Source organism: Solea solea, chromosome 3 (assembly GCF_958295425.1).
Source record: "Solea solea chromosome 3, fSolSol10.1, whole genome shotgun sequence".
NCBI lineage: Eukaryota > Metazoa > Chordata > Actinopteri > Pleuronectiformes > Soleidae > Solea > Solea solea.
The window spans coordinates 18,476,935-18,499,524 of record NC_081136.1 but is presented as its reverse complement, the minus strand read 5'-3'; the positions used below and the strand labels follow the sequence as shown (position 1 = coordinate 18,499,524).

Sequence of the window (22,590 nt, the reverse complement as noted above, 5' to 3'; positions counted from 1 at the left end):
GATATTTTATGCTGCTAGGATCAAATTAGACGATTAGATCTTCTTTTTTTTTTTTTTTTTTACTGTGTGGAGTGGTGAAACTGTGCAAACTATATTGCCCTAAGGCAGTGGTTCCCAAACTTTACACAGTCCTGTACCCCTTCAGACGAGTGACCTCCAGCCATGTACCCCCTACTCTCATGCACTAAATCTCTTAAAGTGACAGTAACCTATGCATATTTTTGGCAATGCAGGTGGGCACTTCCGACTGTATGTATACCAGTGTTATGGAAAATAACATTTTCCATCTTTGATCACATACACATTCCTGTAGCTTCATATTAGGCCATACACCTTTGACCTACACACTTGTAGCTCTTCATACACATTTCCTGTATACTTATACTAGGACATTCACATTTGACCTACTCACTTTTAGCGCTTCTAAGATATCTTTCTCCCTAGCATATTTACACTCTTCGTCTAAACACCTCGCAAGCTGAGTTATACCCACACAAAGTTTAGTTGCACTCACACATATTCTGATTCATGGACCTGTTGGATCGTGAGACCCAAGGTCATTCTCACCATCTGCAAACACATACTACATAGCACACAGATCTCTTCTTGTTTTTTCAGAGCCATCTTTGACTTGCCTTGAAGCAGTTGTTAATCTGTGAATCTCTCTTTGCAAAGAATACACCACGCTTCAGCAATCAACTTTGATCCAACTTTATTTCTTCATCAGTCACCTTACGACGATTTTGCCACAACAACTTGGTGTCAGAAGTGGGATCACTCAAGTGATCGTCTGGGACGAAACGGACGGCGACTGATCATCTTGAGACCAAATTCATCTCAACCTCCAACCTAACTGATTTGGGACTTAAAGCTTCTAAGGCAAGCTTCACATGCAAGTGATTGGAAACCAACTAATGCACATGGGGTGCAGTATTCTGTGTCATGTGACCTTTTTAAAGCTGCATACACAGTTACAACTGACACAGAGCACAGACTAAATCTGATTCCAAGCTAAATTAATTCGATGTCTCACTCATTCCTTTCACAAGAGGAAGCAAATGCCATTCCTGCACTGAAAATAGTTCCACAATCACTGTGGACAAAACACAAATATGATGTTGTGATCCTGTCACCATTATTCCTAAATCACATTACAGGCCATGCCAACAGCAGTATCCTCTCAAAAGAGAAGCTATTGAGGGAATAAGACCAGTGTTTAAATCATTACTGGATGCAGGAATAATCATTCCATGTGAGAATTCTCCTGTGCGCACACCTATTTTCCCTGTTTAGAAAATCAGGGATGAAGGTCAACCCACAGAATGGCGTTTTGTACAGGACTAACAGGCTGTGAATGCTGCAGTGCAACCACGGGCTCCACATGTCCCAAATCCTTACATCATTTTGTCACAAATTCCTCAGAATTCATCTGTGTTTTCTGTTGTGGATCTTTCAAATGCATTTTTCAGTGTTCCTGTGCATAAAGACAGTCAATTTTGTTTCACTTTTAACTTTGAGGGTCAAAGTTACACTTTCACACGTTTATGTCAGGGTTATTGTGAGAGCCCCACCATTTAAAACAGCATTCTGAAAAGAAGTTTGGATTCACTCACTCTCAGCCCTGGCTCCGCCCTCCTGCAGTGTTCGATGTTGATGATCTTCTCATCTGCAGCCCCACACACAAACAGTGTCAAGCTGACACTATTGCTTTGCTAAAACACCTGGCTACAGAAGGCCACAAAGCCAGCCTGTCTAAACTCCAGTTTTGTCAACCTGAAGTTGTATTTTTAGGTCACGTGATTCCTGAACAAGGAAAAACATTGTCCCCAAAACACATTGAAGCTATTTGGAAAATTCCAAAACCACAAACAAAGAAACAAATGATGTAATTTTTGGGAATCCTGGAATCCTGAAGCTGAGGAAGCATTTCTTAATATGAAATTAGCTCTTCAGACTTCTCCCACTCTTAGAATGCCTGATCCAACCAGACCATTCACTCAAACTGTGGATGTTAAAAACTCAGACCTGTAGCCTATATCTCTGCTAAACTTGACCATGTTGTCTCAAAGCAGTAGCAGCAGCTGAAAAAGCTGTATTAGCCTCACGTGACATTGTAGGTTATGGCAATTTAACACTTGCTGTGTCTCTTCTGCTCCTGGAGCAGAAAACATCACATCTCTCCACAGCTCGCTGGCTCAGATATTCAACTGTGTTGCTTAATTTGCCTAACATTACAGTTAAGAGATGTACTGTGCTTAATCCTGCTACACTTCTCCCCACTCCAGATGATGGGGAGGAACATGACTGTGTTTCTGCCATTTCACAGGTGTGCACTCCTCGACCAGATTTAGAGGAGGTGCCATTGACTAATCCTGACATGATTCTTTTTGTAGATGGTTCAGCATCTCGTGATCCCGACAATGGACAAAACAGAGTTGGATTCTCTGCATGAAGTGCTGAAATCTGCTGCATTGCCTTCACACCTTTCTGCTCAAGCAGCAGAACTAATTGCCTTAACTGACGCATGTAAATTAGCCAAAGATTGTGCTGTCACTATTTACACTGATTCACGTTATGTGTTGTACAAGACAATTTCTCACTTCCTCAGGGTCACCTATTCGTAACCATGTACTTGTCTCTGACCTGTTGACTGCCATTTTGTTGCCGTCACATATCGCTGTTTGCCATTGTTCTGCTCACACAGGTGGATCTGACCCTGTGTCTCTTTGTAACGCAGGAGCAGACTCTGCTGCCAAGGCCACAGCTCGACTCCCTGTTGATGTAAACATCCATCTTATTTCCATTCCTGATGACACACACACACATTCACTGCCTGAAATGCAATCTTTTGCCACTGCTGCAGAAAAGACCTTGTGGAAGTCTAACTGTGCTTCTTTTCACAGTGATGGTGTATGGGGGGGGGGGGCAAACCTTGTCTCCCTAAACATTTCTTTCCACATTTTGCAAGATTGACACATGGATTGGATCATGGATTGCATATGTTAAATGAGCACTGGTTTTCAAAAGGATTTTCCAGCTATGCTAACAGTTTCTGTCGTTCATGCATGATTTGTGCTACTAACAATCCAGGCGAAGCACCTGCACAACAGCAGGTGGCACATCCACCGCCTGAGAGACCTTCTGATCACCTCATGATGGATTTTATTGAACTAAGTCCAGTTGAGGGAAAGAAATATTTCTTGGTCATGGTGGACATGTGGTCAAAATGGGTTGAGGTTTTTCCATGTAAACATGCACGCAGTGCAGTAGTTGCCAAAGTCTTACTAACTAAGATAATTCCAACACATTTTGCTAATGCAATACTGAATGAGTTATGCAAATTTTTGGGCACTGACATCAGAAAACACTGTGCCTATCATCCAGCCAGTGGAGGAGCAGTGGAAAGAGAGAATGGCACTCTCAAACGAAAACTGACCAAATGCTGTGAGGAAACAGGTCTTTCTTGGATCAAAGCTCTCCCTCTCGTCCTCACTTAAATGAGAATGAGAAAGAGAAGCTGAACGAATTTGAGTCCATATGTGAGTAATTAAACTTACAGATGGCTGAAGATTAGAATTGTCTCGACATGAATAACAATTTACGAATTAAAATGAACAAATTAACATTGAGGGCAAATACTGAAATGTTAGGCCTGTTGATGTTTAACTTGGAAACTCGAAACTACTCTAAATCCTTACTTACAATACCCCATGAGTTAAGGATTCCAAGATGGCTACCACCACAATGTAGGGGTTTAAGGCTACATTTGATTGAATGATTGCTATTGTTTAATTATTAATGGGGCACCACTTTCATTTAAAATAGACATTTGAGGAATCAGCAATCCCTCTATACTATATACAACAGTTAATCTATTAAATATGAATCAATATCATTACTGGAGTCATAAGTTCTTGAAACATTGATTTTAGTTCTGGTCAAAAGAAATATGCACAGACAACAACTTTACAGTTAATGAATATTTAATTGTGAGTAAAGGTTCAACACAGAAGTAAAATTATACTGATAGCATTGTTTACTAGCTTTTCTATTATGCAGTTCTAGCACTACTTGGCTTGACATGACACTACTCAGTTTGGGTATCAGGCACGTAGTTTCTATTAGGTCATGGTACCACATTTTAGTACTGGCTCAGCTTGCTTGGAACCTTGACAGAGCAGATACCTAAAAAGCACCAGGATCTCCATAGCTTGGTCTTCTTCTGCTCGCTGTGGACACCATTCATAGCAGTGCCTCCACCATCTCTCTGCATCCATGTGGTAAAATGTTCTCCTGTCAGCCTGCCTCCAACTGTTTTGGAACAACATCTATCCACCATCTTCACTTACATGCTGGCGAAGAGACAAGTTTTCTGACATATTGCCTGATTTATGTGTTGTCTCGTATATGTATATAGAAGTGAACAGTGTTGTTGCCGGTCATAGGGCGTTATCTTGATGTCATGCATTTGCATGATTTCAGCAAGATTCTCCAGGGGTGAATCAAGTGTTCCTGAGGACTCTAAATGGTAGTCCATGTCCCGGTATGATGATATCAGCAGTTCGTAACGCCTCTTGGCGACTGACCTCCTGTACTGCCGTGTTCATACTCAGATCTCTCCAGGTGTCCCCATCTGAGCAGCTTTCAAATAAGTCCCCTGCAACAAGCACTGTTCCCATTGAGGTTCCCTTTACCTGGACACTGACATCTTGACCTGTGTGGCCTGGACAGGGAACAACAGATATCTGCAGCAGAGAGGAGAGAGAGACAAAAACTGTAATGGCCCTTTTCCATTATGGGCCGGCTCGCCTCACCACAGCACAGTTTGGGTTGCATCTCCACTACATAAAAAGTACCTATTTAACGTGCGCGGAGTCATCACTGCATGGCTGCGTAAAACTGTGGCGACTTCGTTTTACACGCGACACACAAACGACTAGTGACTTTTAAAGCAGTTGTTTTCAACAGAATCATTAGAATTCAGAATCAAAGAATGGGAGAATTAAAAATTTACTTATAAAACAATTAAAAGTTAATTGTTCAGTACTTCCTCCATGACCGGAGCACACCGGACTCCATCTGACACAGTCACTGGACTGAAATACTGCGGCAGTGTTTGTGATGTGGGTCGCGATCAGCAGTGCTGTCCCTACATACACCAGACTCCTCTGTTAAATATTGAGATTTTAGACATTTCCTTGGTAGTTGTTGGTAGATTAACCCACGTTTTTAGGATTGTTAAGTAGTTTTAACTGATCTACAGTTCGGCACTGTTCGGCATTGATTTTTGTGTCTCACGTCTCTTCCTGTGATGGCACTCTGACCAATCAGTAAACATGACACCTCAACTGAATCATTTTTCTTTGTGGACATTTGAATATAACCTACTTTCAAAGTTTTCAAAGACCAAACATGATTAACAGAAAATGAAAATATTGTTAGTTGCAGACCTAGTTTCCATGTTTGTTGTTTTATGTTGATAAAGGGGCTTAAGAGGTTTGGTTGCAAACTATGGGAAAAAAAAATTTTTCTCTCTAGAATTCTGACCTAAAAATGATGAGACTCATACACATATATATTTGGACAAAGACGAACATTGTTATTTTGCTTCTGTACATCACCACAATGAATTTGAAATGAGCAATCAAACTGTGATTTAAGTGTAGACTATGTCAGCTATAATCTGAGGGATTGGATTAGCCATTGAGGAATTACAAGCATTTTATACATTATTGTCCATTTTCAGGGGCTCAGAAATAAGTTTCATGTGTTCAAGTGAGGAAGTTATATTGCTATTCCCTGTCAGACAAAGCAGATAAAGGTTTCCAGCTGATTGCAAGTGCATTTGGTGGCTCTTCACTGCGATCTTTAATATGAGGTCCAAAGAGTTGGCGGTGCAAGTGAAGAAGGCCATAATTCAGATGAGAAAACAAAATAAACCTTTCCGAGAAATAGCAAAAACATTAGGAGTAGCCAAATCAACTATTTAGTACATTCTTACTACATTCTTACATTCTTAACATCCAGCCAAGTCAAGAACACACTTGAGAAGGTATGCATATTATTGTCAAAGTCTTCAATCAAGAGACGGCTTCAAGAATGTAAATACAGAGGGTTTACAGCAAGTGTAATCCACTGATAACACTCAAGAACAGGAAGGCTAGATTAGAATTTGCTCAGAAAAAAGCCAGCAGAGTTCTGGAAAAAGATTCTCTGGACAGATGAAACAAAGATGTACTTGATGGGAAGAGAAAGGTGTGGAGAAGGAAAAGAGCAGCTAATGATCCAAAGCATACCACGTCATCAGTCAAACATGGAGCAGGCATGGGCATGTATGGCTGCCAGTGGACCAGGCTCACTTGGGTTTATTGATTTATTGTCTGTGGACAGGATTATAATCCTCTCTGATCAGATTCAGCCAAATGCTGTAAAACATTTCACATAACAGATGGATAATGACCCAAAACAGACTGCAAAAGCACCACGAAAGCTTTTGAATGTAATGACTTTAGTGACAAAGTCGGTCACCTTATCTGAAGGCAGGAAGACCTGCAAACACGCAGCAACTGAAGGTGGCTGCAGTAAAGTCATGACAAAGGATATTCAGGGAGGAAACTCAACATTTGGTGATGTCCATGGGTCATTGACTGCAAAGGATTTTTAACTAAGTATTAAAACAAGCCTTTTATTTCTCATAATTTGAGTTTCTTCGATTATTTCTGAGCCCCTGACAATGTATAAAAATGCTTATAATTCCTCAACGAATAATCCAATTATTTTGTTAAATCCCTCAAATTAAAGCTGAGAGTCCACACTTTAATTACATCTTTATTTCTTCATTTTAGAATTAATTGTAGTGGTGTACAGGCCCAAGCATTCCAGATATATGGGCATATCTGATCATATCCGGCAAAAGTCCAATATTGTGCATCCCCATTTTCAGGCATAGATTACAAAAGGTGAGCTTTTATATAAAGAAATAGTGTGTCAGTTCCTCATACAACAACACAACTATCACTTTTAAAGCAGATTTTTATAATTATCACAGCATTATTGTGAGCCCCAATTGTTATAATAATAATATAATTGTTGTAATTTTTGATCGAGTTATGTACAAACTTCAGTTACATACAAACATGGAAACAGCACTAAAATATAGCATTTGAAACCCACATACATACAAATATAACTAATAATATAATATTTAAAAAAAAAACAAATAGCAATGTGTACAGATTGAGATTTAACATTATCCATTCCCCCAACTGGTGAGATGCCTCGAAAAGTTATACAATTTTGTTCCATACATTTTAGAGATTTCAAATATAATTTTCTTATTCTAGATTTGTAAATAAAGAATGTTGCTAAACACAGAATCACATAACAACAGAGTTTGTCATCGTTGTTCTTTATAATAGAACCAAATGTTATAGTGTAGTGTCTAATAGACATGAATGGATGAACTTTCATTTCAATCATTCCAGAATTGACGTGATCACTCATCAAGTTGTGTTTTGAGGACTCACGTGCTCATCCACTGTGTAAGCTTGTCCGCGTGCCAACTCGTTATGACGGTACGTGTCCCCTTCACTGACGTCATAACCCACAATGATCAGTGCTTTTGGGAAAAGACCCAGGTTTCCGATGTGGTCTGAATGCCCGTGAGTCCCAACTACCAGGTCAATGTCTCCCGGCTCTATAGCCCTCTGCTTCAGGGACATGAGGAGGAATTCCCGGTCCCAGGGTCCTCCGGTGTCCACCAAAACTGTCTTTGGTCCCGTAATGAGGGTGATGGTCCCGTCGGCTCGAAACGTCCCGTCGGTCTGAGGTAGACAGTAACCGACCTTGAGAACGGACACGAAGTAAGGCTGACCGGGTATGTCCCTCTGAGACTCTGACAGCGGGACTAACACTGTATCTGTCCCGGACATGTCTGTCTTTTCTTTGTTTTGGTTCTCTGTGTTCTAGTCTACTACAGGCTACACGCTTACCGAACCTAACCGAAGGCTGACTTTTCTTCTTCCTCTGGAAGATTATTTGCGGTTGGCAACGTAAAGGCGCAGTACCGCCTCCCACTGGACACACGCGAGGGGACATTGCATTGACTTACATTAATTTCCTGCTTTCCCGTTTCAGAAAGCAGGTTCAACAAACTCTGAGTTAAAACCTTAACTCTAGATTGACCAACTCTGAGCTCTTTGTTTACCCGTTGCCATAGTGAATCATAGTATCAGTAACTGATGGCTGATGATGGCTTTTTTCATTCCCTGATACTTTTTACTGATTTTTACTGAATTACTGATACTATGATTCACTATGGCAACGGGTAAACAAAGAGTTCAGAGTTGGTCAATCTAGAGTTAAGGTTTTAACTCAGAGTTTGTTGAACCGGAAACGGGCCCCTGGGCATACACACGCGGGCGCGCGCACACACAATAGGGTTTGCAATATATTAATATTTTATCGATATGGTGACATGAGACAAGATATCATCTTATATTTTTGATATCGTCATATTGTGATACTGTATCTGTGATGACTTTTGTTGGTCACATTGATAATCATATTTATTATATTGAATAAATGTGTGAAATACACTAAATATTATAAATTAAATATTATATATATATATTGATTAAAAAATACAATTGCAATACAATAACCTTCTACTGGTCGTATACTACAGCAATGAAATAAGAAATGTATTGGTTTCATATTCACTATTATACCTCGTATTCCTCTTTTTATACCTCTATTATACCTCTTATTCGTAGTTGGGACTCTTATTCTTATTCTGGCTTTTAATTAAATCTATTTTAAATCTATGCTTGTTTAACCCTATTTACTATTTTGTTTTATTTTACTTTATTTTTACTCTGGATTATTTAATGATGTGCCTTGTTGTTTTTTATTAATCTTTAATCCTTTAATCCTTTATAATTTTTTTTGTCTCTTTGTGTATTTTAAGATACTTTAGTATTTGCATTCTCCAGTCTTATTTCCGTACCCTACCTTTTATTTGTAATTGCTTATTATGTTTATTTTAACCCTTTTTAATTTGGGCATTTTATTGCCTCCTGTGAGAATTTATGTCTTTTATTTATTATTCTATGCAGCACTTGGTTGTTTTAAAGTGCTTTACAAATAAAAGTTGGATTGGACTGGAGATGCTATACTGAGTCATTATCATGAGATACTATCTCGTAATTTTAATAATTCTAATTCTAAATAATTCAATAAGTCAATTTTAAAAGGTGTTAAAAAGTTAAAGTAAATATTTTATATATTGTATTTTGATCATTGGCTGTGAGAATGTTGTGTCTAGTAGTGTAAACAGTAGATATTTAGATTTGCTAAATCCACACTCCAAACCGGTAGATGGCGGTAATGATCATTGAATCGCAGATTGCCACCCTCCAAAAAACATAGGGCAAAGAAAGAAGATGCTGAGCGACAAGCAACGTCACTATTATAATCTTCAATATGGCGGATGAACATGTCTTACTCTCAGGTTCTTCCTTTATGGATCCTCTAAAAGGATTACTCTTGACATATATTATGCCAGAATCATGCTACGACGAGTTCTTCCTCAATTTCAACTTCCTGGACGGTAAGAAACTCACAGTAGTGTGTAACAGACTGTGTAACAGTCAGTGACAGAACTCACACTGACAGAGAACATTTAAAAACTGCTGCTGTTTGGGAACTCTTTTGGCTTTTCCGGGTTCGTCTGCTTTTCATGGACGTCACTTTGGTTTAGCGTTAATTCACAAAATACAACGAGGTGTTTTCTACAGAGCAAACTCTTTGAACAATGCAGCGCTTCCCTGCTGTGGTTAGTGTCAGCCTGAATGTCAATTTAAAGTCAAGTCTTGTTTTTTAAGACCACGATTTTGCAAAGATGCCGGGTCACTATTTACTAAACTACAAGTAGACTGACTCTTTATTGTGAATATTTCAGGTTCTTGGGATTTTATTCATACAAGCAGCTAGATTTCTACTAAAATGGAGGAAGGCATCCATATTACACACAGACCGAGAGTCAGCTTAAAACCACATGAAACATTGACACAGACAAGTACATGACGGTACTCACAATGATGAAAACACAATATTTATTATCGTCCAATAAATAAAATAAGTGAGGTTAAAGTGCAAATAAATGACTTAGACTTAAGAGCAGTTGCAGCCAGAGCAAACCTGTTTCTATGTCTCGTTATTTACACAGTATACACTCCCTGGTCCCACACAATCAGTCAAAGCAATGTTATGTGCCCCAAAAACTAACTACCTAAATACAACTTATGAAATAATGGTTCAGGGAGCACAAGTCATTGTTTTTCACTAGTCCAGAGTCCAGACCTGAACCCCACTGAGAATCTTTGGAATGTGCTGGAGAGAGCACATCACACAGCAGTCCAACTCTATCATTAAAAGAAAATCTTCCAACAATACATTAATGTCTGGGCATTTAGTTTTTTTTCTCCAGTGTGCCAGTTGTGTCAGTGTCCATAAGGATGGTGTTGGCATGGACCATATTCATGCAAGTCAAAGTATTCAAACATTCAAATTAAATTGTCGTGAAAAACATTGTAGATAAAATTATTAATTTGGATTGTCTTTTGTATCTTAATTTGCATTTGTTCACATTCATCGGAAGAATTCAAACAGTGCCTTTTCTACATTTTGCTGTTTACTTGCTTCTACTTTTGTGTCCAGTATAAGTAAGCAAGGTAGAAATATTACTGCAGCATGATTAAATAACATGATTTCATAGTAAACGTTCAATGACAGCTAAAAAACATTGAGGAAATGATTGTGGTCAAGTCAGCTTTCATTAGTGCAGAGTGAGGGAAAATACAGTATGTCTGTTCACATTAAATTAAAGCAGACATAGACTTACATACACGCTTTAGTTGCATGTTAGTTGAACAGGAAGTTTAATACTATGAAACTATCTATGCACTCCTCTCTGTTACATGCAGGGGTGCATGCATAGTTTGATGTAATGTGTGACAGTCTGCTCTTTGTTTATATTTCAGTGCCATGTCTGAAGATTGTTCTGAGCAAAGGCCTTGGGATTGGCATCATCCTGGGATCAATGATGGGTAAAACACCTTAACTGTGCTTCTCTTTTCCCTAGTTTATTTAAAATGAATCAACTGTATGTAAGTGCAACGTGAGCTTGAAACTTGGTTTGCCAGAGTAGACCGTGTGTGGATGAGAGGGTGGAGTATGTGGTGGATCTAGCTGAGAGTGACACACTCCCCCCTCTGTCCACATTGATAGTTACTGTCAATAGCCACATCTTCAGGCATGCGAGGGGATGGGCATGAGGATTTGATTATTATCACAAAAAGGTAGCAGCTGCCAGCATTTAGTGTTTTGACTTTGTGGGTTTGCAAAAGTGATGACATTTAAGAGGGTCCTTAAATGCATCTTAAAGCTACTCATTGATTGAAGCTCAACACGCTGTAGATCCAACAAAAATAATTAAATGTACAAGGGTCTTTGAGTGCTTCTTCTCTTAGCTCAACATGCAGTGAACCCTGCATTGCTTTCACTAGTTCTCATGCACCGGAGTTTTGTAACTATTGTTCTCTGTTTAAGTAATATCACTTGATCAAGCCTATTCTAACATTCCACACTACAAAATAAGTCGTTAAAGTATGTATGATTCGTGCTGATATCGTATCGGATTGATATCGGTAACACCAAAACTCAAGGCTGCAATATTGGTATCGTATCAGAAGTTGAATCGGGACATCCCTACTAATCACACAAACTAGAAGTTCTTTAAAGTGATGCTAAGATTGTCTTGAGTTAGTAGCTTCACATTTAACCATAATGAATTAAAATGTACATCCACATTGCAGCCAAAAGCCTGCAGTGATGATCCTTTGTGTTAGCACTGAGTAGCAGCAACTTTGCTTGGTTGTGCTAATGCGGTCAAAAACCTTTCACTTTATAGCCTGTTGTATTGGAGAGAGTGAGACTGGATCAGACGTCATGCGCTGTGTGAAATGAGAGGGTGAAGCCCACACAACTCACAGGTTCCTCTTCTTTTATTAAATTGCGGCAGTCTGTACCCCGAGAGGCTAAATGCCGCCCTCAACAGTTCAAAGTCCTGAATCATAGTTCATTCCCAGTTGTAGAACTAATAGTAGTAGTATTTAGTGATTTTTTTGTGTGTGTTGTACCAGTTTATTGTGATTATTTATTAGTTTTGATGGACCCTCCAATTAATATTATTTTTGTAGATATTTCATGTCATACTGGAGTAAGTGTAGTTGACGCTGGTGTGTGATGTATCTCACACTGATGGAAAATAATTCTCCTTAACTGTTACAAACCCCAAATATGATTTTCGATTTATGAATATATATTGAACAACAGATATAATTTGTACAGAAATAAAACATTATCTCTATAACAATAGTTTAACAACAACTTTATAGATGCAAATAAACAGCAGATCATTTTTGACATGAAATATTAGAACAAACTCAAGTTTGACCAGGTCAACTAAACTTGGTTAAGCTTCTTAATGCTTCGCTTTAATCCACAAAAAATAATAATTAAATAAAATGAAAAATTATTTGAAATTAATTAGATAAAAAGCCTCAAAATTATATCTAATTATATAATGATTATATTTTATTTTTGTAATGGAGTTTATTTTGTTTATTTATTCTTTTTTTGCATTTGTGTTTGGTTTACAATTATCCAGGCTCCACCAAACCCATTCTTGTGTTGCTGTAATAAAGTTTTACTAAAAGAAAGAGACTAAAAAACTTCCAGTTTCCAATGCAAATGGAACATAGCAATGGTCACAGTAACTGATAACATTTCTTTTATAATAAAGTGAATAACCAAACAATCAACGTACTCATGCCCATCCCTTTCATCAAAAGCCACTATTTGTCCAGACACTAATCCACATTTTTAGGACTAATTTAAATGGAACCGTTGCCAATTTAGCACTGGTTCTTGATACTCACCCCAAGTAAATCAGTCATTTTACTTTGACTCTTCTCAGCCACATTTATGCTGCCAGTGACCTGTGACCATGTCCTGCTGAAAGCTTTCTTCTCTCTCAAGTGAAGATCAAATCTTAACTATATGATGTAGGGCTGCAACAAATGATTATTTTCATAATCTTCATAATTGAAAAAATGCTGATTGGTGTTTCCTCAACCTGGAAATTATGTTTTAATGATTTCTTTGTTATATGGAGCAAAGAAACCAGAAAATATTTACATTTTAGAAGCTGAAAAACTAATGAGCTTGTTTTAAATACTAAAAAACAATTAAACTGATTAATTGATAACCAAAATAGTTGGTGATTAATTTAGTAACTCATTAGTAATCGTAATTAAAAAAAATACTTTCAGCCCTAATATGATGCCATGTTATTTCATAAGAAACATTTTTTAATGTGTGGGATATTTTCCTTTGTGTCACCTTCTAATAATAAGTCATGAACATTATTGGCAAACAGATCTGAAATAAGTGTTTTTTTCCATCCTTGCACTATTTATAATCCCCTCATCTTTGTTGTTCAGTGAAACTGCCTCAGATCTTAAAGCTGATGGGAGCAAAGAGCGCTGAAGGACTGAGCTTCCAGTCAGTGCTGCTGGAGCTGCTGGCTATCACAGGAACCATGGCCTACAGTATCTGCAACAAGTTCCCCTTCAGGTCAGTACATTTTCTTTTTTTCAGATTAAACTGTCACGTTTGTGTACAGTGATCACTATTATTTCCTTTGCTATCCAGCTGTCACTTTATAACTGAGAACGTTTTGCTGTATGTTCCCTCAGTGCCTGGGGTGAAGCTCTGTTCCTCATGCTCCAGACTGTCACCATTGGCTTCCTCATTTTGCACTATGGAGGAAGAACCAGTAAAGGTAAGACTGTAATGTGTAGAATGATGGGTGTCAGAAGCATTTGTAATGTACATTAACCCTTCTATTGCCAATCCCGTTGTCACCAGCAGGATTTGGCATCACCGTAACTCCTAGACCGTTTGTGATATCTTGAAAATTCAAAAACTATGGACTGGCGATCTGTCCAGGGTGTTACCCTCCTTTTGCCCTATGTCTGCTGGCATTGGCATAGCACCCCCCTCAACCCTCATGTGGAGCATAAAACGGTAGAAGATGAAAAGCAGAAAGATAGATCTTTGTGGCCATATAATTAACTGATTTTACTGCTTTGCTCGTCACTAGTTTGTGTGTACGATGACACACATTGAGGTGGTACTATGAAACCATTGAAAATGACGTGTCTGATACACAAACCATGTAACCATGGAATGAAAAAGCTTCATAAGGGATTAAAAGAGTAGCAAGAGTCAGTACACAGTAGGGATGCAACAATATTCGGTATTTTACCCCACCGTTCGATATGTCCTGTTTGGTTCACAACGGCAAACAGCGGGATTTTGATATTTTTTGGCCTGTCACAAAACTTTATCTAAACTTTGTACAGCCGTGCATGCTGTGCGATTAGATCCACTCAGGAGGAGAAACATGACAGCAGCGCAGCACTGTTCAGTCTCAGTGCAATGCTCTGCTCATGCCGCCTTCAGAGCCAATCCGAACGTCGCTGAATTTCCCCAGAAGCAATCGAAACAATGGCGAGTGAACGAGACTCCATAAAAAGAAAGTTTGAACAGGCACCGTCTTCGTTTAAGAGAAGCTCTCTGTGCTGATTGTTACACACAGACGCTCCAACCGACACACACACACACACACACACACACACACGCACGCCACGTTACCGTGGCCCAAAAACTGTGATGCATACCGAAGCGTGGGAAAACTGTACCGTTGCATCCCGAGTACACAGGCTCTCTCACTGTTTTTTTTTTTTCTTTTAGTAACGTACATTAAACAATGTCCTGCCATAATTACAATGAATGCACAAAATAATAAACAATGAGCTAAATGTACACACATTGGATAAACATTCATTGACATAGTTAAAGTTATTAACTATAACTTTAATTACATTATTCCTGACATACCATTTACTGTATCAAGCATGCTTTTTCACCACTTTAGTTCAGAGATTGATATTTAATGTTTAAGGTATAAATGACAGAATGTTACTATGAAAATTAGTCATTTTAATTCTCTTTTTAAACCTTTATGTATACTATTACCTCCCACGTTCTTTTAAAGGCAAACTGATTATCTCTAGTGAGAAGAAATATTTCTAACCTTGTTAACATAACTATTTTCAGCACTTTAGAAGGAATACTAGCAAGGGCAATAGGTCTATAAGTATTGTATTGTATTCTATACTACTGTGGTGTAGTGTAGTGAATATATTGTCTGACACGACCACGCTGAGCCTAAAGTATACGTCTGTCAGCTTTCACCACAAGAATCCTGACAAAAATCTCCAACGTTTTGATGGATTTTTTCATGTACTGTATGTGGGACCTAAGGCTTGGGAATGTAAGGGTCACAAAGAGCATTAATAAAGGTGTAATTAAGCTTAAGTAATGCTAAATTATAATTAAGTATTGATTATTTAGTGCTATGCTACATGGTAAATAAAGTCATTTAAGGGAAACAGATTTTCACCTTTACAGACACCTTTTAACAACAAGCTTTTAATGTCAAGTGTAGCTTTATTGTCCCTTGAATAATATATAGACTAATAACTTCATTAACCTGAATAACATTAATACATTTTTAGATAAAACATTAATTAACCGTGTTGGTTAATGGTAAATGCTTTAAACAGCATTAAGTAATGTTAATTAACGTACCATTATTGTAAAGTGTCGCCAATTGTGCTATAAAACAGATATAACAAACTGTCAGGCTGCTGCAAAAATAACAGATGACCTTTTCCATTCTTTGTTGTTTTTACTTGACTCGTTTTACTTTAAGTGGCTACACTCCTCTACATATTCAAACCTTTGAATGCTTTCTCCTGTTGCAGGTCTCCTGTTTGCTGTTGTGTATTTCGGCCTGTTGGTGCTCCTGTTGTCTCCAGTCACTCCCATGTCGGTGGTTATCTTCATGCAGGCCTTTAACATGCCAGCCATCATCATTAGCAAAGTAAGCAAAAAAAAAAAACATGTTATATCATGATTGTGTTTTTCATGCTGTCCATTATTTCAGAGAGAAATCTGAATGACGCTGTTTTTTAAATCCAAATAGTCTGCCACTGAAGTGCTGCATGTTTAAAATGTGTTGTCTGTGATCAGATTGCAATCGGATAGCGCTTGATCACATGTAAGTACAGGTGTGAATACACCCAAGGACAGATTGTCATCTGATCTGCCAAACCGCTTTACGAGGTGGTCGGTGTCGCATTGTGACCACATTAAATAGAAGTGACTGTAATTTAATGTACTTACACCACATTAAATAGAAAATGTGATGTAAGGGGATCTTGATGTGTACACTGTAGACACATGTTAATATCAGGTGCAAATACATGTGGTGACGTGCTTTTCAATCACTATCTGTTCATAAACAAATGCTTTCTAATACCAGGTGTAAAGGGGGCCTGTGATGAGCTCAGTGTGTAGATTCTCATTCATTTTGGTATTAACATCTGTGTACTCTGTGGAGTCTGTCCTAAGGATGGAGTAAAGACCACATCTACAAGCTTTGATTAACACTATTGCCTTGCTTTTGTCTTTTGTTTTGAATTATAGCCTTCAGACCTCCACTTAAGGCTATTCACATGTTATCACATTAGGGATGGCGAGAAATAAAGGAGAAATAAACAGCCCACAGCATGACTCAGCTAAACTGCTGTTGCTGATTCTTTTTTCAATTTTTACAGTCAGTGCATAGTGAAGTATGCATTATGTAGGATTTTTGTATTGTATCCGATTTTGTATTTTAACATTTTTGATATCCGATCCAGTGAAATCTGACCAGTATTTGACCAGTACCAGTACTGAGTATCATATCGGCTCATCCCTAGATCAAATCACTGAGAACAGATGGTAAAACCAGGTCTGAATGAGGTCATTAAAACTCAAACCACCTGCCTCAGTTAGCTGACTGTCCTGGGTCTGTTATTACTGCGAGTGTGGGACCTTTGAATGTTACCAATACCAACATTTGCTTTTAATGGACTGCAACTTGACTATCAGCTGTGAACTTTCACCTTGTTGTCTGTTACATAACAGTGGTCCTTGCTCTTACTTTTCTCACTATCATCATCATTGTTGTTTCTTATCTGTTGGATTTACTGAATCTAAGCAAACAATTATGTGACTCAAGGACCAGCAAAGCTAATCTAACCTCAAGTAAAGAAAATATGACATTCAGTACCAGGGGTGGGACTCACATGGCACCTCATGATGCAATATGTGACACATTGTCCACGATACCAATAATATCACGATACAACAATTCTGTGATAATCAATATTAACAAGACAACCATATAGTGATACATCACGATATCTGTCTGTCTGAAGAAAACAAAATGTCCATGAAAAGTTGAAAGTGCAGGCTTTATTCACTGAATAGAGAACACAGTGCACAAAGTCTATGTATTTGTGGTGGAAAATAACACTTATTCCTTATATTGCTTGTTTCAGAATTCAGACTATTAACTATTAACACAGGAACAGACACTCGTCGTAAAAGTGGATCTACAGTTGTTAGCCTTTGACCTAGTGCTTCTACAGCACTTCTACAGCCGCCCACCTTTAACGTAGTACGTGTTCAGTACAGTTCATACATTTCTAGCCTAAACATGATCTGCAAATTCATACCTTACTTTATCAACTATAATATCAATATTTTCCCTGGCACATTGATTGGCATATTGCATAAGGAAGGAGTCCAGCATTATTAAAGATAATGGCAAAAATGTTAACACCTGTGTCCGGCCAGAGGGGAAATGATGAAAGTGATTCCATAATGGGACCGATCTGAGCCACCCATCAAACAACCCAGCAGGATTGTTACCACTTAATGAAAGGCTCACCTCATAAACTGAAGTTTGGAAGCAAATCACTCTCCAATATCAACGTTCAGAGAGAGTTTTAGCTTTTTATGCTCTCTGGGACACAGGAGCTGCTGGTGGAGTAATGTAATGTGTGCTGTAAAGGGAAATAGCTGTTAGGATCTGGGACAGGTGGCACCTCTTAACGGTCAACATAAAACACTCCAAAACCTTGAATAGGCACAATTAACTCAATGAGCATCAATTGCCTTTACTTGAATATATGAATTTATTATCTGTAACTTTGTATGCAGAGAAGGTTCTTTGTACAGTTCACAAGACTTTTCTTCATCACTATTGATTCCCCATAATGTATTTTGAAGTATAAAATCATTGAGAAATGTTATTAATGTACATGTACACACATATATGGGAAAGACTCACAGTGTGTGTGTATTTATGTCAGCTGATCCAGGCCGTCACTAACTTCAGTAATGGACACACTGGTCAGCTGTCTGCTGTCTCAGTCTTCCTGCTGTTTGCTGGATCCCTTGCCCGCATCTTCACTTCACTACAAGTAAGTGTGTGTGCATGTGTGTTAGGCTTTATCCACATGGAAACCAAACCTTCGCTATACCATCTTTTTCTTTGTTGCTTTGAAAACATTTTCCCTAAACATGGCATTGTTTCAAGAAATGTCTTCATCCACACGAAACCCCCCAAATGACTCTACAGGCTTTAGTACTTATGCCAGGCCTGTATGTGGTGCTGTGACGCTGCCATAGACATTTACTACAAATGGAGAAGACAGCGGGGAGACTGTGCATAAACCTTGCATGCTTTGTATAAACTTATTTGAATTATTTGAGTAAATCACAGTGTATGTGATCACAGAAATAGAACAAAGAATGCCAGGTTGACTCAAATGAAAGTTAGTGGATAGTGAAGGTGAATGGAAGAGGGAGTATTACATCATCTACAGTTACCATTGGTTGTCTACATGAAAACACTCTGGGTCACTCTGGGGCCCATTTTACAAACATAGAGTTTCAGTCATGTGCATTAAATTACATTATTAAACTACCAGTTCTTCAAATGTAGACATTACCATCTTGTGGCACAGTGGCATTACTACAATATACACACACACAACTGGCAGGCATTCTGGCAGCAACTTCAGGAGCTCTTTCATAAATACCTCACGGTCATACAGAATAGCAATAACAACAGAATGTTCAGTTGTTGAGCGACTCATCTTTCAACTGGATATTGGTGGGTTTGATTCCTGCATCTGCGAGTCTGTATGCCCTTGTGTCAAGCTGCCTTGACTGGTTGTGATAGGAGAGAGGAGAGAAAGGAGGGGTAAGGGAAGGGGGCTAGTGAAGGAGAAGAGGGTGAAAAGAAGGCACTAAATCAGGACTAAATGTTTTATTTATTCATATTTGTGTGTTTTCTCAGGAAACTGGAGATTCACTGATGGCCCTCACATACGTCATCTCCTCTTGCTGTAATGGCGTCATCGCTTTGCAGGTTCTTTACTACTGGAACAGTTGCCCTAAACTCACAGAGAAGAAAAAGAAGAGCGAGTAGGCAATGGAACAAACTACCCTTCAACTGTAGAGCAACACTTCCCCCCCAAAATCCAACATTCCACAGTGACGGAAGCAGAGGGGCCACTGGGAAGTGTTGTTTATTGATTCTGCTGGACAATAAATGAACTTTGAGCCAAGGATGTAAATGTACCAGACACTTTTTTTCTGATTGACTGCTGGTTTTGGAGTTGGTGTTGAACCCCGAGCAGAGTTGCTGTGCACTACATTCCCTCTGATGCATTTCACATGTGTGGAAAGTGTTTATTTATGATTGACGGTCCTTGTTAGCAGTCAAAAGAATAATTCCACATTTATTTACATCAAATTCCATTTATCCTATGCAGTTGTTTAAATATAAAGGAAATCAATGCATATCATTTAAGCCATCCATCTAGCGACAAAATGCATGTTATTCAAATTTCCCTCTCCCTCTTCTCCTTTCTCTCTCTCTCTCCATGATGTTGTCTATGTACAGAGCCTTGAGATACTGTATGTTATGATTTGGCGCTATACAAATAAAATTGAATTGAATTGAAAAAATGTAAAGTTCCGACTACATATGGGTAGTAGCATTATCGCTCACTTGAAGGCTCTGTTGAGTTTAGCAGCTACATCTGAAGCTGAATTTATGAAATCTGATTTCAATCAAATCAAATCTCAGTCACATCAACAGAAAAAAAATGTTTTTTTTGCTTTTCCGTTAGTGATAGTATCTGGTACCTGGTACATTTTTAGTACCTCCTCAGGAGAGGTTCCAACTAAGCTGAGTCGATACTATGCGTGATGTCATACTACAGACTGCCGTGCACTGATTGGTGTGAGTGCAGTCACAGGAAGAGACACAAGAAAACAATCCTGAACTGTAGATCATTGAAAAGGCTTCACAATCCTGACAACGTGGGTTAATCTCCAACATTTAGCAAGGAAATCTAAAATCTCATCATTTAACAGAGAAGTCTGGTGTATTTAGCGACAGCACTTCCTCCATCAGAATCAGAAGAGCTTTATTGCCAAGTATGATTTGCACATACAAGGAATTTGTTCTGGTGTCATTGGTGCGTAACAAGCATACAACATTTTTTTTTAAAAAGTTAAGTGAAACAAGTATACGTATATATACACAGTATATAAATGTTTTTTTGTTTTTTGTTTTTTTTTTAAAAGATGAAAAAGAGTACAGTAAATAGCAGTACAGCTGGGCAGTAGGTGAGTAACAGTGAAATATTCACCAGGTGCAAAGTTCACAGTAATGACGTTAATGTAACGCATAAAAAGGATGTAATGATAATGTGACATGTAGAGGCAGAGGAGGAGTGTGAGGAGTCAGAGTGACGGGGGGGGTTCCGGGCCTTGTTGATAAGGCTAGTAGCAGACGGGAAAAAACTGTTCTTGTGGCGTGAGGTTCTGGTCCTGATGGACCGCAGCCTCCTGCCAGAGGGGAGTGACTCAAAAAGTTTCTGTCCGGGGTGGGAGGGATCAGCCATAATCTTTCCTGCACACCTCAGAGTTCTGGAGGCGAACAGGTCCTGGAGAGATGGAAGATTGCAGCCAATCACCTTCTCTGCAGACCGAATGACACGCTGCAGTCTGCCCTTGTCCTTGGCCGTGGCAGAAGCGTACCAGATGGTGATGGAGGAGGTGAGGATGGACTCAATGATGGAGGAGTAGAAGTGCACCATCATTGTCTTTGGCAGGTTGAATTTCTTCAGCTGCCGCAGGAAGTACGTCCTCTGCTGGGCTTTTTTGATGAGAGAGCTGATGTTCAGCTCCCACTTGAGGTCCTGGGAGATGATAGTTCCCAGGAAGCGAAAGGAATCCACAGTGACAATTGTGGAGTCACAGAGGTTGATGGGTGCAGGTGAGGCTGAGTTCTTCCTGAAGTCCACGACCATCTCCACTGTCTTGAGAGCGTTGAGCTCTAGGTTGTTTCAGTTGCACCAAGTGACCAGCTGGTCAACCTCCCACCTGTAGGCGGACTCGTCACCATCAGAGATGAGTCCGATGAGACTGGTGTCGTCCGCGAACTTCAGGAGCTTGACGGACTGGTGACTGGAGGTGCAGCTGTTTGTGTACAGGGAGAAGAGCAGAGGACCATGACCGGAGCACAGATGGAGTCTTTTTAATGAACTGATTCTAAGGATTCACTACATCGAAAACAACTGCTTTACAAGTCACTCGTTTGTTTGTGTCACGTATAAAACAAAGTCACAGCAGTTTCATGCAGCCACTGTCATGACCCCGCCCACATTGAGGAGGTACTATATTGTAATGGAAAAATCCAACCAAACCATGCAGAGCCGAGCCGGGACCATGTAGTGGAAACCCGGCAAAATGTACTAAAAGTAAAACCCTTTGCTATGTTTACAGGGCTTAACAAATGTATTAGACCACCACCCAGAGCCACAGCTGCCCTAAATGAACAGCATTGGTAATTATCAATGGTTAATTCACCAGTGTGCCCTGTAACCAAAATGATATCTTTAATGCTAAAATATAATTATTATTGTTATCCATGAATTTACAAATTTACAATTTTACAAAAGAAACATAAAAAATAGTTAAACATATTATTCTTGATTTAGATGTCAAATTATAGTTATTTACTTGCATTCTTGCAACGCTGGTGTTTTCTCTCCTGCATGTTTCGGGGTTTGTGTGTGTTTTTGCTTCCACGTGTGTTTCGGGGTTTGTGTGTGTTTTTGCTTCCGCGTGTGTTTCGGGGTTTGTGTGTGTTTTTATGTGATTTTACTGTACATGGTTGGTTGTTAATATATTTTTGTTAAATTATTGTCAATAATTGTTTTAAAGATTATATGTTATTGTGTTCAATAGAAGTGTGTTTTCCTAAAGCTTGAGACACCTCATATGTAAGCGAGACAGACATTTCCCCTGCTCATTACTGTGCACTGCAGGCGAACACTCACCTCCACTGCTACAACTCCATCCTAGGGGAAACACTGAATGTGCTTATTAGTCTTTGTCATATTTAGTCATTCACATATCATCAGTAAAGTTTTAGTCGACTACAAATATAGTTTCACACCTCTCAAATATTGATTAAATCTCATA

The 22,590-nt window shown here is 38.9% G+C and overlaps 2 protein-coding genes across 2 annotated transcripts; one reads left to right on the top strand and one right to left on the bottom strand.

Annotated features, from left to right (window-relative positions):
* Positions 1-3,965: 3,965 nt before the first annotated feature.
* mblac1 (metallo-beta-lactamase domain containing 1) lies at positions 3,966-8,011 on the bottom strand. Its single transcript, XM_058626001.1, has 2 exons — positions 7,527-8,011; positions 3,966-4,745 (listed from the first exon to the last, which is right to left on the bottom strand). The coding sequence occupies exons 1-2, from the start codon at positions 7,929-7,931 to the stop codon at positions 4,503-4,505; spliced, it is 648 nt and encodes a 215-aa protein (XP_058481984.1). The 5' UTR covers positions 7,932-8,011; the 3' UTR covers positions 3,966-4,502.
* A 1,440-nt stretch (positions 8,012-9,451) lies between these two features.
* Positions 9,452-20,061, top strand: mpdu1b (mannose-P-dolichol utilization defect 1b). The gene is made up of 7 exons (XM_058626000.1): positions 9,452-9,610; positions 11,043-11,108; positions 13,566-13,698; positions 13,821-13,906; positions 15,957-16,075; positions 18,396-18,506; positions 19,388-20,061. Exons 1-7 carry the CDS (start codon positions 9,484-9,486, stop codon positions 19,517-19,519), a joined length of 774 nt encoding a protein of 257 aa, XP_058481983.1. The 5' UTR covers positions 9,452-9,483; the 3' UTR covers positions 19,520-20,061.
* The last annotated feature ends 2,529 nt before the right edge of the window (positions 20,062-22,590 follow it).

Excerpts from the sequence above, each read along its gene's own strand:
- mblac1 (XM_058626001.1), bottom strand. The coding sequence starts at position 7,931 with ATGTCCGGGACAGATACAGTGTTAGTCCCGCTGTCAGAGTCTCAGAGG. Across the intron at positions 4,746-7,526 it reads CTTACACAGTGGATGAGCAC|ATATCTGTTGTTCCCTGTCC; the intron begins GTGAGTCCTCAA and ends TCTCTGCTGCAG.
- mpdu1b (XM_058626000.1), top strand. The coding sequence starts at position 9,484 with ATGGCGGATGAACATGTCTTACTCTCAGGTTCTTCCTTTATGGATCCT. Across the intron at positions 13,699-13,820 it reads TGCAACAAGTTCCCCTTCAG|TGCCTGGGGTGAAGCTCTGT; the intron begins GTCAGTACATTT and ends ATGTTCCCTCAG. Across the intron at positions 13,907-15,956 it reads TGGAGGAAGAACCAGTAAAG|GTCTCCTGTTTGCTGTTGTG; the intron begins GTAAGACTGTAA and ends CTCCTGTTGCAG.